Source organism: Phyllobates terribilis, unplaced genomic scaffold, assembly GCF_046119375.1.
Source record: "Phyllobates terribilis strain yellow unplaced genomic scaffold, ASM4611937v1 Scaffold_7__3_contigs__length_470593459, whole genome shotgun sequence".
Taxonomy (NCBI): Eukaryota; Metazoa; Chordata; class Amphibia; order Anura; family Dendrobatidae; genus Phyllobates; species Phyllobates terribilis.
This window is the reverse complement of record NW_027362767.1, coordinates 281,380,869-281,398,110: the sequence shown is the minus strand read 5'-3', so window position 1 is coordinate 281,398,110 and position 17,242 is coordinate 281,380,869. Positions and strand designations below refer to the sequence as shown.

The 17,242-nt window shown below is 44.0% G+C and overlaps 1 protein-coding gene across 4 annotated transcripts in view; it reads left to right on the top strand.

Moving 5' to 3' along the window:
- Positions 1-17,242, top strand: part of OPHN1 (oligophrenin 1) — a 155,054-nt gene that overhangs the window by 124,485 nt on the left and 13,327 nt on the right. For 2 of the 4 annotated variants that reach the window (XM_073640914.1, XM_073640917.1), the window contains 4 exons: positions 3,261-3,545; positions 3,636-3,801; positions 3,903-3,953; positions 14,089-14,140. In XM_073640914.1, coding sequence (XP_073497015.1) covers positions 3,261-3,545; positions 3,636-3,801; positions 3,903-3,953; positions 14,089-14,131 — 545 coding nt within the window. In that variant the 3' untranslated portion in view covers positions 14,132-14,140. The remainder of the gene's footprint in view (positions 1-3,260; positions 3,546-3,635; positions 3,802-3,902; positions 3,954-14,088; positions 14,141-17,242) is intronic. The other 2 variants (XM_073640918.1, XM_073640916.1) reach the window with 1 other exon arrangement.

Sequence of the window (17,242 nt, the reverse complement as noted above, 5' to 3'; positions counted from 1 at the left end):
CACTGGGCCCGCAGAGTCGTGGAGATAACTTGCTGCCGCCCCAGAGGGTTCCCGCCCGTCAGCCGGCTTTCCCAGAGTGCAATCATTTTGCCAGCACAGTTGCAGACTGTTGTGAATGAAGTTGGTGGTGACCTCAGACCAATCCATCTCTTGTAGCCATCTGTGACTAACTGTTCCTCTGATTCCTGGAATTAATTTCTGTTTACTAAAAACAAAAATGGTTAACTGGGACGACTGGAAACGCAGCCGTTATGTAAGGAACACTCTGAGTATTGTTCTGTGCAGAAACCTTTTGCTTGCACATTAGAGGGTCTTCTTTTTGGACAATGCATTTTTCGTCAGAAGAATCCTTCAAGGTCTCAGTGTTGTAGCTCCTGGCTTTAAGCTGGCAATCAGGTTCAGTCCCACCACAGAGGAAATGAAACCTTATATGGTGCCCATAAAATCACCATGATGCTTAGATGTGCCAGGTTCTCCAGAGTAAGAGGTGCTATTTGTAGCCCCGGTGTTTTTAACTAAGTTTTCTTAAGTGGACTGCACTCGTCCGCATATGTTATACAGAGGGGAAGCATGTAAAAGATGCATTTAAGTATAAAATTTGCAGTATTTTTTGCAAGCTTATTATAAATACATTTTATATGACCAAGATGAGGTGTGAGAAGCATCCTTGCTGATCTCAGGGTAAAGTCTAATGTTTGCTGAATGTACAAATACAGTTGTGCTCAAAAGTTTACATACCCCGGCTGAATTTTTCCTTTCTTGGCCGTGTTTCAGAGAATATGAGTGATAATCAAAAAACTTTTTCTCCACTCATGGTTATTGGTTGGGTGAAGCCATTTATTGTCAAACTACTGTGTTTTCTCTTTTTAAATCTTAATGACAACCAAAATCATCCAAATGACCCTGATCAAAAGTTCACATACCCCAGTTCTTAATACCGTGTATTTCCCCCTTTAACATCAATGACAGCTTGAAGTCTTTTGTGGTAGCTGTGGATGAGGTTCTTTATTTGCTCAGATGGTAAAGCTGCCCATTCTTCTTGGCAAAAAGCCTCCAGTTCCTGTAAATTCCTGGGCTGTCTAGCATGAGCTGCGCGCTTGAGATCTCCCCAGAGTGGCTCAATGATATTGAGGTCAGGAGACTGAGATGGCCACTCCAGAACCTTCACTTTGCTCTGCTGTAGCCAATGACAGGTCGACTTGGCCTTGTGTTTTGGATCTTTGTCATGTTGGAACATCCTAGTACGTCCCATGCACAGTTTCCGGATTGATGAGTGCAAATTTGCCTCCAGTATTTGCTGATAATGTGCTGCGTTCATCTTTCCTTCAACTTTTACCAAGTTTCCTGTGCCTTTGTAGCTCACACATCCCCCAAAACATCAGCGATCCACCTCCATGCTTTGCTGTAGGAATGGTGTTCCTTTCATCATAGGCCTTGTTGACCTCTCTCCAAATGTAACGTTTATGGTTGTGGCCAAAAAGTTCAATTTTGGTCTCATCACTCCAAATTACCTTGTACCAGAAGTTTTGAGGCTTGTCTCTGTGCTGTTTGGTGTATTGTAGGCAAGATACTTTGTGGCATTTGCGCATTAATGGCTTTCTTCTGGCGACTCGACCATGCAGCCCATTTTTCTTCAAGTGCCTCCTTATTGTGCATCTTGAAACGGCCACACTGCTAGTTTTCAGAGAGTCCTGAATTTCAGCTGATGTTATTTGTGGGTTTTTCTTTGCAAACAGGTCACAGGTGAGGATGTTACCTTAGTAGCCATTCAAACCCATTTGTGTCAAATTCTGTGCATGTTATCAGGCCAAAATCACCAGGGTATGTGAACTTTTGATCAGGGTAATTTGGATGATTTTGGTTGTCATTAAGATTTAAAAAGAGAAAACACAATAGTTTGACAATAAATGACGTTAGCCAAACAATAACCATGAGTGGAGAAAAAGTTTTTTTGGTTATCATTCATATTCTCTGAAACGAGGCCAAGAAATGAAAAATTCTGCTGGGGTATGCAAACTTTTGAGCGCAGCTGTAGCTGGATAATGTAAAATGATGAACAGAGAACCTTTGAGGGTCTCTTATCCAAAATCTCACAGCACAAGTCATTTCAGCTGCTCGTATTGCACATTTAGTGTAATGTAGGCACACCGGTGGCTTGTGTTTTTCTCCTACTAGGGATCTCCATAAGTATCTGGGGTGTTCACTTCAGGAGTCTTTGTTAAATGGAATCTGTCACCAAGTTTTTGACACCTAATCTGAGAGCAGCAGAATGTAAAGACAGAGACCCTGATTCCTGCGATGTGTCACTTACTAGGTTGCTTTTTTTAGTTTTGATAAATTCACTGTTTTTTCAGCAGGAGATTCTCATTGGAGGACTAGTAATCCTGCTGACATCTAGTCCTCCTTATTCATGAGGTTTGTATAACCCCACCCCCCACCACTGGTTGGCCACTTTCTGCCTATGAAGAGTGTACATAGAAAGCTGCCAATCAGTGGTGTGGGCGGGGTTATACAGAGCTCAGCATTCAGAGAACTGCTTGATCTGTAGCAGAAAAACTGGGAATTTATTAAAACTGCAGCAAGCAGCCCAGTAAGTGAAACATCGCTGGAATCAGGGTCTCTGCCCCTACATCATGCTGCTTTCAGACGGGGGAGCCTTAACCTGGTGACAGATTCCCCTTAAGTAGAACAGAGGCTGTCTCTGTAGACCAGGCACTTCCATTCGTCACATGAGAACAGTGTTCTCCCCCATTGGGGCCTCAACACTTGAATCCATATTCTGTCAGTTTACAGCTGATCGGTGTAGAACAAAATGGGTTTAGCTTATGTTTGGGGAACCTATTACAAATGGATGTCCACTTTCCTTGCGATTGTACACAGAATACCATGCCTATTGTTTCTAAATGGTCTTTGATAGTGCATGTGCTTTGTTCCAGCAGCACCTTATCAATGGTCAGGGTTTCCTTTTTTGAATTGCTACTTAAAAATTAAATTTTTAAGGCAATTTTTCTGTTCCATAAGACTGAATTGTGTGATTATGATGATATACTTTAATGCTGCAAACATGATAAGGTTTGTTAGGGATCACTACAGACTTATGTCCGAGAGCTAAGAAAGCTGAGAACGTGACTAGAGCGGGGCGGTGCGGAATACAGCAATGGAAGATTAACTGGATTATTACAGGGTATTTGCAGGTAGTAAATGGCGAAAAAAAGAAACCCTTTAATGATTGAGTCGTTAACCAATTAGTTATCCATCAGTTTGTTTTTATTCAGATGACGGATCCATCCAGAATGGTAATGGTGTTATCACAGGTAGTGATCACCCTCTTCCTTTACAACGAAAGAAGCTGACGTCTCGAGCCGATTCACAAAGTCCAACAGACGACTGCCCAGAAGTGGACGTTGCAAAAATGGTCTCAATGATGCAGGACAGAGGGGTGAAGGCCAACACAAACCACGTGAATGGAGATCTGCCCATATACTCTGTGCCAAGTAAAGCATCTCCTGTGTATGTTAAAAAGCCCATAGTCCGCCCCAGAGAAGGTGAGCTGATCCCCATTACTCACTGCAGTCTCTGTCATTGGAGTCCTGCCCAATATAGAAACTCTACTCTTCAATTGCTTACATCTATAGGTGATTGTGAGAACATTAGTAAAGTCCGGTCACCCGGAGAGAGGCCAGTAATATCACGTCCTCCAGTAAGACCTCCTGACCCACCATGTAGAGCAGCCTTGATGCCTAAAACCGAGCCCAGAACAGATGTCATCCCTGGTGTCAGAGAGGATATGCCGGCGTCAGTGTGAGTGATAAAGGCACAGTACAGGCCATATCTGTAGGTGAAATGAATCGTAAAATTAGGTGTAATACCGTAATATTCATAATGTTTTCTTTACATCATAGTGTTGCCTCTCGTACCAAATTTTTTGAGAAGGCATCAAGGCCAAGAGGAAGGTAAGACACGCTCTGTTCACTGTCGCCTTGTCTTAAACTTTTCGCTGAAGAAGTACCAATGTTTTTCTTACCAGATGCCAGCCAGTCCGTTACTGAGAAATCAGCACTTGAATTGATCTACAAACAGTCCTTCAGCCTCATTTGCATATCTGAAGCCTCTGTCACTCCAGCTCCATTCCTGCCCAGCGCCACTTCCTCCTGCTTTACTGACAGCTTCTTTGCTGTGTGACTGAATATAAAGGTGCCATCAGTCAAGCAGGAGGAGGCGGCACTGGATGGGGAATAGAGCTGGAGTGACAGAGGCTTCAGATCTTCAGCCTCATTTGTATATCAATTCAAGCGCTGATTTCTCAGAAACGGAGAAACAGACTGTCCTTGTAATGGTATTGCTGGACTAATCTTTGAAAGAACTACATGCACATATAAATAGTTTGGGATGTGAAATCCTGCTGACAGATTCCCTTTAATTTGGCTCTAAACACAATATATCCCGAGATACATGGCAAGAGATGCTAAATAATCATCAAAGAAAACCTATATATGTCCAAGGAATTCCATCTGCTGACCATCTCATACATAGCCTTACTGTAAACTTAAATTCAATATGAAAGCCTAAGTGCCCACGATGCAGAAATGCTGCAGATTTTTTCCACTTCTCCCTGGCAGGAAAAAGGCATGCAGATTGTACATGCGGATTGTACATGCGGATTTTACATGCGTTTTTCCTGCCAGGCAGAAGCGTTTGTCAAGCGTCTTTGCATGCATTTTCGCATGCGGGTTATCAAGCACTTTTCCAAGCGATTTTAGCATTACTTGGAAAAGTGCTTGACACCTTGGTCACACTATATAAATCAATGCAACTGGCATGAATTTTTATAGTGTGACCAAGTTAATAGTTAGAAAAAAGAATAAAAATTAAAAAAAACAACAAAACATTATACTCACCTTCTGATGGCCCCCGGTCTTCTCTCCGGTGCGTCCGGTCTCTTGTACGGCTCGCGGTGGTGTAAAAGGACTTTTAATGATGTCATTGAGTCATGTGACAGGTCACGTGACCGCCGACGTCCGCAGTCGTGTGACCTGTCACATGACTAAATGACGTCATGGAAGATCCTTTTACACCATCGCGAGCTGCCGGGGAGCCAGGATGCATGGTACAGGAGACCGGGGGACATCAGAAGGTGAGTATAATGTATATTTTTTATTTTAAATTCTTTTTTTTTACAGGTACTATGGTACCCGGGTCTGGATGAGAGTCTCCTGTCCTCCACACCCGGGTACCATCCGCACATTGAACCGTATGATATCCACATGTGCACATGTAGTCATGCAGATATTAAGCGATTCAATGCAAGTCAATGGCGGCAATTACGCTGCGTGTCCGCAAAATCAATGGACATGCTGCGTATTTTTCCGCAATGATAATCTGCAGCGGAAATTTCCGCAGCATGTGCACAGCACATGCGGATTATCATTGGGGACCATGGGGCACGTATTACCAAGCGTTTTTTTAAGCGTTTTCGCTGTGGAAATTCCTCGGCAAAAACACTTGAAAAACGCATAGTGGGCACACAGCCTAACAGATAGGCTTAGGTTTTAAAAAATATGTAGGCTTAGTTTTAAAAAATATGTATATCTTTTTTACTGGTTGGCATGGTATCAGGGCCGACGTTGGCACCTGGTGCACCCGGGCAAGTGCCGGGGCCCTGAGCAGGCTAGAGGCCCACTCGCGGTCGGGCACCCTGCCGGGCTATGGGCGGAGGAGAGCGGTGCAGCGCCCGCCCTTCTTCCCCCGCTTGCTCAGGGCCCCAGCAGCCGGATACTTGCCTCTCCCCGTGCCTCCGCACCCTCCTCTGAGCCATCACAGGCAGCGCAGAGCGGGATAATGCCAGTGACGCTGGAGTCCGGAGCAGCGGCAGCAGGTGAGGAGGAGTGAGGTGAGTATTTGATTTTTTTTTTAATGTATGGAGGCATGGGGCATTATATGAGGGGGTGACATCCTGCATGGGGCATTATATGGGGGGTGATATCCTGCATGGGGCATTATATGGGGGGGTGACATCCTGAATGGGGCATTATATGGGGTGGGTGACATCCTCCATGGGGCATTATATGGGGGAGTGATATCATGGGGCATTATATGGGGGGGTGACATCCTGCACAGGGCATTATAAAGAAGGGGGGTGACATCCTGCATGGGGCATTTTAAAGAGAGCGGGGTGATATTCTGCATGGGGCATTTTAAAGAGAGGGGGGTGATATCCTGCATGGGGCATTATATGGTGGGGGAAAGGGACATCCTGCATGGGGCATTATAAAGAGGGGGGTGACATCCTGCATGGGGTATTTTAAAGAGAGGGGGGTAATATCCTGCATGGGGCATTATATGATAGGGGAAAGGGACATCCTGCATGGGGCATTATATGGGGGGTGACATCCTGCATGGGGCATTAGAAGGAGGGGGAACAGCCTGCATGGGACATTATAAGGGGGGAACAGACAGCATAGGGCATTATGTGGGGGGCACAGCCTGCATGGAGCATTATAAGGGGACCGGTATCCTGTACAGAGCGTTTTATGGGGGCCAATATTCTGTATGGAGCGTTATATGGGGGCCAGTATTCCGTATGGAGCGTTATATGGGGGCCAGTATTCCGTATGGAGCATTTTATGGGGGCCAGTATTCCATATGGAGCATTTTATGGGGGCCAGTATACTGTGTGGAACAATTCACCGGTTTCTGAGCTATTGTAGAATTTACAATAATATCACTCATGTAATATAAGAAGTGAAATCTTTGCATTGTACATATATATATATATATATATATATATATATATATATATATATATCTATATATACACTGCTCAAAAAAATAAAGGGAACACTCAAATAACACATCCTAGATCTGAATGAATGAAATATTCTCATTGAATACTTTGTTCTGTACAAAGTTGAATGTGCTGACAACAAAATCACACAAAAATCATCAATGGAAATCAAATTTATTAACCAATGGAGGCCTGGATTTGGAGTCACCCCCAAAATTAAAGTGGAGAAACACACTACAGGCTGATCCAACTTTGGTGTAATGTCCTTAAAACAAGTCAAAATGAGGCTCCGTATTGTGTGTGGCCTCCACGTGCCTGTACAACCTCCCTACAATTCCTGGACATGCTCTTGATGAGGTTGCGGATGGTCTTCTGTGGGATCTCCTCCCAGACCTGGACTAAAGCATCCGCCAACTCCTGGACATCTGTGGTGCAATGTGACGTTGGTGTATGGAGCGAGACATGATATCCCAGATGTGCTCAATTCGGATTCAGGTCTGGGGAACAGGCGGGCCAGTCCATAGCTTCAATGCCTTCATCTTGCAGGAACTGCTGACACACTCCAGCCACATGAGGTCTGGCATTATCCTGCATTAGGAGGAACCCAGGGCCAACCGCACCAGCATATGGTCTTACAAGGGATCTGAGGATCTCATCTCGGTACCTAATGGCAGTCAGGCTACCTCTGGCGAGCACATGGAGGGCTGTGCGGCCCTCTAAAGAAATGCCACCCCACACCATTACTGACCCACTGCCAAACCCGTCATGGTGAAGGATGTTGCAGGCAGCGGATCGTTCTCCACGGCGTCTCCAGACTCTGTCTCGTCTGTCACATGCGCTCAGTGTGAACCTGCTTTCATCTGTGAAGAGCACAGGGCGCCAGTGGGACTTTGCCAATCCTGGTGTTCTGTGGCAAATGCCAAGCGTCCTGCACGGTGTTGGGCTGTGAGCTCAACCCCCATCTGTGGACGTCGGGCCCTCATACCACCCTCATGGAGTCGGTTTCTAACCGTTTGTGATGACACATGCACGTTTGTCACTTAATGAGTTCAAGAGAGGCCTGGACGCCTTTCTTGAGAACAATAAAATTACATCTTATGCTTAGTGATAGTTAATTAATCCAGGGATTTAATCTGACTGCCAGATTGGTGTTGGGAAGTGAATTTTTCTTCAATGATGTAAATTGGCCTATACCGCATGGTTTTTTTTTGCCTTCCCCTGGATCAACGCTGCGGAATAGCTGCAGTGCACAAGAAATAGGCTGAACTGGATGGACGCTGGTCTTTTTTCGGCCTTATAAACTATGTAACTATGTTTGTGGCCTGCTGGAGGTCATTTTGCAGGGCCCTGGCAGTGCTCCTCCTCTTCCTCCTTGCAAAAAGGCAGAGGTAGCGGTCCTGATGCTGGGTTGTTGCCCTCCTACGGCCACCTCTACATCTCCTGGTGTACTGGTCTGTCTCCTGGCAGCGCCTCCAGCCTCTGGACACTACGCTGACAGACACAGCAAACCTTCTTGCCACAGCTCGCATTGATGTGCCATCCTGGAGGAGATCCCACAGGAGACCATCCGCAACCTCATCAGGAGCATGCCCAGGCGTTGTAGAGAGGTCATACAGGCACGTGGAGGCCACACACAATACTCAGCCTCATCAGGAGCATGCCCAGGCGTTGTAGGGAGGTCATACAGGCACGTGGAGGCCACACACAATACTCAACCTCATCAGGAGCATGTCCAGGCATTGTAGGGAGGTCATACAGGCACGTGGAGGCCACACACAATACTCAGCCTCATCAGGAGCATGTCCAGGCATTGTAGGGAGGTCATACAGGCACGTGGAGGCCACACACAATACTGAGCCTCATTTTGACTTGTTTTAAGGACATTACATCAAAGTTGGATCAGTCTGTAGTGTGTTTTTCCACTTTAATTTTGGAGGTGACTCCAAATCCAGGCCTCCATTGGTTAATAAATTTGATTTCCATTGATGATTTTTGTGTGATTTTGTTGTCAGCACATTCAACTTTGTACAGAACAAAGTATTCAATGAGAATATTTCATTCATTCAGATGTAGGATGTGTTATTTGAGTGTTCCCTTTATTTTTTTGAGCAGTGTATATTTCTCTGCGGTATCTGTGCATCATGAATCATAGTTTGTGTTAAAGGGGCCCACTGAGACTTTTTCGCCCGGGGCCCAGAAAAACCTGGAGCCGGCCCTGCATGGTATTGTACTAAATTGGAATCATTACAAGCTGTACAAATTTAAAGAAATTAAAAAAAAATGAAGTAATCACATCTGTATGTACCTTCATGCAGCAAATTATAGCGACGGCACAGACAACACTAGGGTGTCTTACTGTAGTATGTACAGGGCATTTACTGCATGTACAGAAAGTGATCCTGCATTATCAGGGGGCCAAATGGCCTCAAGTGGGAGAACACACAGCTGATACTGCATATAGATAGATAGATAATATATATTATATTAGTGTGAAAAAAACTTTTTGCCCCTTCCTGATTTCTTATTCTTTTACCTGTTTGTCACATGTAAATGTTTCAGGTCACATAACACATTTAAATATTAGACAAAGATAACACAAGTAATCACAAAATGCAGTTTTTAAATTAAGGTCGTTATTATTAAGGGAAAAAGGAATCCAAACCTACAGGGCCCTGTGTAAAACAGTAATTGCCCCCCACTTAAAACATAAATTAACTGTGGTTCTTTGTGAAGCTCAGTCACTAGCCACACACAGACCTGATTACTGCCACATCTGTTCTCAATCAAGAAATCACTAAATTGGACCTGCCTGACAAAGTAAAGTAGACCAAAAGATCCTCAAAAGTTAGACATCATGCTGCGATCCAAAGAAATTCAGAAACAAATGAGAAACAAAGTAATTGAGATCTATCAGTCTGCAAAAAGGTTATAATGCCATTTCTAGCAATGGCCACTGATTGAAGTGGGCACAAATTAGTCCGGATCGAAATCCCATTAAATACCTATCGAGAGATCTTAACATTTCTGTTGGGAGAAAGCGCATTCAAATATGAGAGACTTGGATCAGTTTGCAGAAGAAGTGGTCAATTCCAGGTTGAGAGGGGTAAGAAGCTTGTTGATGGTTATAGGAAGCGATTGATTGCAGTTATTTATTCCAAACGATGAGCAACCAAATATTAAGTTGAGGGTGCCAACAATTTTATCTGGTCCATTTTTGGGGTTTTGTGTGAAATTATGTCTAATTTGCCTTTTTCTCTCTGTTTGTTTTGTGTTGTTCCAATACACACTAAGGGACTAAACGTGTATATAACGACACCTGTGTAACTGCAATAATTTTCAGGGGTAAATACTTTATTTTCTGGAACAATTTCAAGGGTGTCAACACATTCAGCCATAACTGTACGAACGTGTGTATATATATATAGTACAGACCAAAAGTTTGGACACACCTTCTCATTTAAAGATTAACAAAAAAAGTGTGAAACAACTGAAAATATGTCTTATATTCTAGGTTCTTCAAAGTAGCCACCTTTTGCTTTGATGACTGCTTTGCACACTCTTGGCATTTCTCTTGATGAGCTTCAAGAGGTAGTCACCGGAAGGAGTTCCCAGAGATGCTTAGCACTTGTTGGCCCTTTTGCCTTCACTCTGCGGTCCAGCTCACCCCAAACCATCTCGATTGGGTTCAGGTCTGGTGACTGTGGAGGCCAGGTCATCTGGCGTAGCACCCCATCACTCTCCTTCTTGGTCAAATAGCCCTTACACAGCCTGGAGGTGTGTTTGGGGTCATTGTCCTGTTAAAAAATAAATGATGGTCCAACTAAACGCAAACCGGATGGAATAGCATGCCGCTGCAAGATGCTGTGGTAGCCATGCTGGTTCAGTATGCCTTCAATTTTGAATAAATCCCCAACAGTGTCACCAGCAAAGCACCCCCACACCATCACACCTCCTCCTCCTCCATGCTTCACGGTGGGAACCAGGAATGTAGAGTCCATCCGTTCACCTTTTCTGCGCCTCGCAAAGACACGGTGGTTGGAGCCAAAGATCTCAAATTTGGACTCATCAGACCAAAGCACAGATTTCCACTTGTCTAATGTCCATTCCTTGTGTTCTTTAGCCCAAACAAGTCTCTTCTGCTTGTTGCCTGTCCTTAGCAGTGGTTTCCTAGCAGCTATTTTACCATGAAGTCCTGCTGCACAAAGTCTCCTCTTAACAGTTGTTGAAGAGATGTGTCTGCTGCTAGAACTCTGTGTGGCATTGACCTGGTCTCTAATCTGAACTGCTGTTAACCTGTGATTTCTGAGGCTGGTGACTCGGATAAACTTATCCTCAGAAGCAGAGGTGACTCTTGGTCTTCCTTTCCTGGGGCGGTCCTCATATGAGCCAGTTTCTTTGTAGCGCTTGATGGTTTTTGCAACTGCATTTGGGGACACTTTCAAAGTTTTCCCAATTTTTCGCACTGACTGAGCTTCATTTCTTAAAGTAATGATGGACGCTAGTTTTTCTTTACTTAGCTGCTTTTTTCTTGCCATATTACAAATTCTAACAGTCTATTCAGTAGGACTATCAGCTGTGTATCCACCAGACTTCTGCACAACACAACTGATGGTCCCAACCCCATTTATAAGGCAAGAAATCCCACTTATTAAACCTGACAGGGCACACCTGTGAAGTGAAAACCATTTCCGGTGACTACCTCTTGAAGCTCATCAAGAGAATGCCAAGAGTGTGCAAAGCAGTCATCAAAGCAAAAGGTGGCTACTTTGAAGAACCTAGAATATAAGACATATTTTCAGATGTTTCACACTTTTTTGTTAAGTATATAATTCCACATGTTATTTCATAGTTTTGATGCCTTCAGTGTGAATGTACAATTTTCATAGTCCTGAAAATACAGAAAAATGTTTAAATGAGACGGTGTGTCCAAACTTTTGGTCTGTACTGTGTATATATATGTATATATATATATATATATATATATATATATATATATATATATATATATATATATATATATATATGTATATATATATGTATATATATATATATATATATATATATATATATGTATATATATGTATATATACATACATACATATATATATATACAGTACAGACCAAAAGTTTGGACACACCTTGTCATTTAAAGATTTTTCTCTATTTTCATGACTATGAAAATTGTACATTCACACTGAAGGCATCAAAACTATGAATTAACACATGTGGAATTATATACTTAACAAAAAAGTGTGAAACAACTGAAAATATGTCTTATATTCTAGGTTCTTCAAAGTAGCCACCTTTTGCTTTGATGACTGCTTTGCACACTCTTGGCATTCTCTTGATGAGCTTCAAGAGGTAGTCACCGGAAATGGTTTTCACTTCACAGGTGTGCCCTGTCAGGTTTAATAAGTGGGATTTCTTGCCTTATAAATGGAGTTGGGACCATCAGTTGTGTTTTGCAGAAGTCTGGTGGATACACAGCTGATAGTCCTACTGAATAGACAGTTAGAATTTGTATTATGGCAATAAAAAAGCAGCTAAGTAAAGAAAAACGAGTGGCCATCATTACTTTAAGAAATGAAGGTCAGTCGGTCCGAAAAATTGGGAAAACCTTGAAAGTGTCCCCAAGTGCAGTTGCAAACACCATCAAGCGCTACAAAGAAACTGGCTCACTTTAGGACCGCCCCAGGAAAGGAAGACCAAGAGTCACCTCTGCTTCTGAGGATAAGTTTATCCGAGTCACCAGCCTTAGAAATCGCAGGTTAACAGCAGCTCAGATTAGAGACCAGGTCAATGCCACACAGAGTTCTAGCAGCAGACACATCTCTTCAACAACTGTTAAGAGGAGACTTTGTGCAGCAGGTCTTCATGGTAAAATAGCTGCTAGGAAACCACTGCTAAGGACAGGCAACAAGCAGAAGAGACTTGTTTGGGCTAAATAACACAAGGAATGGACATTAGACCAGTGGAAATCTGTGCTTTGGTCTGATGAGTCCAAATTTGAGATCTTTAGTTCCAACCACCGTGTCTTTGTGCGACGCAGAAAAGGTGAACGGATGGACTCTACATGCCTGGTTCCCACCGTGAAGCATGGAGGAGGAGGTGTGATGGTGTGGGGGTGCTTTGCTGGTGACACTGTTGGGGATTTATTCAAAATTGAAGACATACTGAACCAGCATGGCTACCACAGCATCTTGCAGCGGCATGCTATTCCATCCGGTTTGCGTTTAGTTGGACCATCATTTATTTTTCAACAGGGCAATGACCCCAAACACACCTCCAGGCTATGTAAGGGCTATTTGACCAAGAAGGAGAGTAATGGGGTGCTACGCCAGATGACCTGGCCTCCACAGTCACCCGACCTGAACCCAATCGAGATGGTTTGGGGTGAGCTGGACCGCAGATTGAAGGCAAAAGGGCCAACAAGTGCTGAGCATCTCCAGGAACTCCTTCAAGATTGCTGGAAGACCATTTCCGGTGACTACCTATTGAAGCTCATCAAGAGAATGCCAAGAGTGTGCAAAGCAGTCATCAAAGCAAAAGGTGGCTACTTTGAAGAACCTAGAATATAACACATATTTTCAGTTGTTTCACACTTTTTTGTTAAGTATATAATTCCACATGTGTTAATTCATAGTTTTGATGCCTTCAGTGTGAATGTACAATTTTCATAGTCATGAAAATACAGAAAAATCTTTAAATGAGAAGGTGTGTCCAAACTTTTGGTCTGTACTGTACATACATACATATATACATATATATATACATACACACAATCAATATACAGGTGCATCTCCGTAAGTTTCTGTTAATGTTGACCTTGATTTCCAAATGAAAATTGGGACTCTGGGACCTTGTGGAGTGTGTCAGTGACTACCTTCTGGACATCTGTCAAGTCAGCAGTCTTCCCCATGATTGTGGAGCCTACTGAAACAGAATAAGGGACCTTTTTAAACACTTAGGAAGCCTTTGCAGGTGCTTTTTGTTAATTATTTTAATTTACTGAGATAATGACTTTTGTGTTTTCATTGGCTGTAAGCCACAATCATCAACATTAACAGAAATAAACACTTGGAATAGAGCACTCTGTTTGTAATGACTCTATATAATATATGAGCTTCACTTTTTGTATTGAAGAACTGAAATAAATGTAATTTTTGATTAGATTATAATTTAGTGAGATGCACTTGTGTATATTATAGGCATCTGACCACACCACATTGTTCAGCTGTTACTACTACTGTCTTATACTTACAAGTATTACTTCTATTAACATTGTTTTTTCATTTCCTCCACAGTCCTCCTTCACCTCCCCAACGAATTCTCACTGAAGAAAGCTGAGTGTCTGAGGTATAAATTTTTATATTAAGTTTCCCTTTGTTAGGCTGCCCCAGGTATGAGGACATATTAAACATACATATTTAAGGGGGCTGCGGCAGGGTCATTTTCCTAGTTTTACATTGTTCCATTTACAAGTCAGAAATGTACAGCGCTCCTGTGTACAGTCACACACACACTAATGTGCAGCGCTTTTGTGTACAGTCACACACACACTAATGTACAGTGCTCCTGTGTACAGTCACACACACACTAATGTACAGTGCTCCTGTGTACAGTCACACGCACACTAATGTACAGTGCTCCTGTGTACAGTCACACGCACACTAATGTGCAGCGCTCCTGTGTACAGTCACACACACACTAATGTACAGTGCTCCTGTGTACAGTCACACGCACACTAATGTGCAGCGCTCCTGTGTACAGTCACACACACACACACTAATGTACAGCGCTCCTGTGTACAGTCACACACACACTAATGTACAGTGCTCCTGTGTACAGTCACACGCACACTAATGTGCAGCGCTCCTGTGTACAGTCACACACACACACACTAATGTACAGCGCTCCTGTGTACAGTCACACACACACTAATGTACAGCGCTCCTGTGTACAGTCACACACACACTAATGTACAGCGCTCCTGTGTACAGTCACACACACACTAATGTACAGCGCTCCTGTGTACAGTCACACACACACTAATGTACAGCGATCCTGTGTACAGTCACACACACACTAATGTACAGCGCTCCTGTGTACAGTCACACACACTAATGTACAGCGCTCCTGTGTACAGTCACACACACTAATGTGCAGCGCTCCTGTGTACAGTCACACACACACTAATGTGCAGCGCTCCTGTGTACAGTCACACACACACTAATGTACAGTGCTCCTGTGTACAGTCACACACACACTAATGTGCAGCGCTTCTGTGTACAGTCACACACACACTAATGTGCAGCGCTCCTGTGTACAGTCACACACACACTAATGTGCAGCGCTCCTGTGTACAGTCACACACACACTAATGTGCAGCGCTCCTGTGTACAGTCACCCACACACTAATGTACAGCGCTCCTGTGTACAGTCACACACACACTAATGTACAGCGATCCTGTGTACAGTCACACACACACTAATGTACAGCGCTCCTGTGTACAGTCACATACACACTAATGTACAGCGCTCCTGTGTACAGTCACATACACACTAATGTACAGCGCTCCTGTGTACAGTCACACACACACTACTGTACAGCGCTCCTGTGTACAGTCACACACACACTAATGTGCAGCGCTCCTGTGTACAGTCACACACACACTAATGTGCAGCGCTCCTGTGTACAGTCACACACACACTAATGTACAGCGCTCCTGTGTACAGTCACACACACACTAATGTACAGCGCTCCTGTGTACAGTCACACACACACTAATGTACATCGCTCCTGTGTACAGTCACACACACACTAATGTACATCGCTCCTGTGTACAGTCACACACACACTAATGTACATCGCTCCTGTGTACAGTCACACACACACTAATGTACAGCGCTCCTGTGTACAGTCACACACACACTAATGTGCAGCGCTCCTGTGTACAGTCTCACACATGCACACTAATGTACAGCGCTCCTGTGTACAGTCTCTCACACACACACACTAATGTACAGCGCTCCTGTGTACAGTCACACACACACTAATGTGCAGCGCTCCTGTGTACAGTCACACACACTAATGTACAGCGCTCCTGTGTACAGTCACACACACACTAATGTACAGCGCTCCTGTGTACAGTCACACACACACTAATGTACAGCGCTCCTGTGTACACTCACACACACACTAATGTACAGCGCTCCTGTGTACACTCACACACACACTAATGTACAGCGCTCCTGTGTACAGTCACACACACTACTGTACAGCGCTCCTGTGTACAGTCACACACACACTAATGAACAGTGCTCCTGTGTACACTCACACACACACTAATGTACAGCGCTCCTGTGTACAGTCACATACACACTACTGTACAGCGCTCCTGTGTACAGTCACATACACACTAATGTACAGCGCTCCTGTGTACAGTCACATACACACTAATGTACAGCGCTCCTGTGTACAGTCACATACACACTAATGTGCAACGCTCCTGTGTACACTCACACACACACACTAATGTGCAGCGCTCCTGTGTACACTCACACACACACTAATGTGCAGCGCTCCTGTGTACACTCACACACACACTACTGTGCAGCGATCCTGTGTACAGTCATACACACACACTAATGTACAGCGCTCCTGTGTACAGTCACATACACATTAATGTACAGCACTCCTGTGTACAGTCACATACACACTAATGTACAGCGCTCCTGTGTACAGTCACATACACACTAATGTACAGCGCTCCTGTGTACAGTCACACACACACTAATGTACAGCGCTCCTGTGTACAGTCACATACACACTAATGTGCAGCGCTCCTGTGTACAGTCACACACACTAATGTACAGCGCTCCTGTGTACACTCACACACACTAATGTACAGCGCTCCTGTGTACAGTCACACACACACTAATGTACAGCGCTCCTGTATACAGTCACACACACACTAATGTACAGCGCTCCTGTGTACACTCACACACACACTAATGTGCAGCGCTCCTGTGTACAGTCACACACACACACTAATGTGCAGCGCTCCTGTGTACAGTCACATACACTAATGTACAGCGCTCCTGTGTACAGTCACATACACACTAATGTACAGTGCTCCTGTGTACAGTCACACACACACTAATGTACAGCGCTCCTGTGTACAGTCACACACACTACTGTACAGCGCTGCTGTGTACAGTCACATACACACTAATGTACAGCGCTCCTGTGTACACTCACACACACTAATGTACAGCGCTCCTGTGTACAGTCACACACACACTAATGTACAGCGCTCCTGTATACAGTCACACACACACTAATGTACAGCGCTCCTGTGTACACACACACACACACTAATGTGCAGCGCTCCTGTGTACACTCACACACACTAATGTACAGCGCTCCTGTGTACAGTCATACACACACTAATGTAC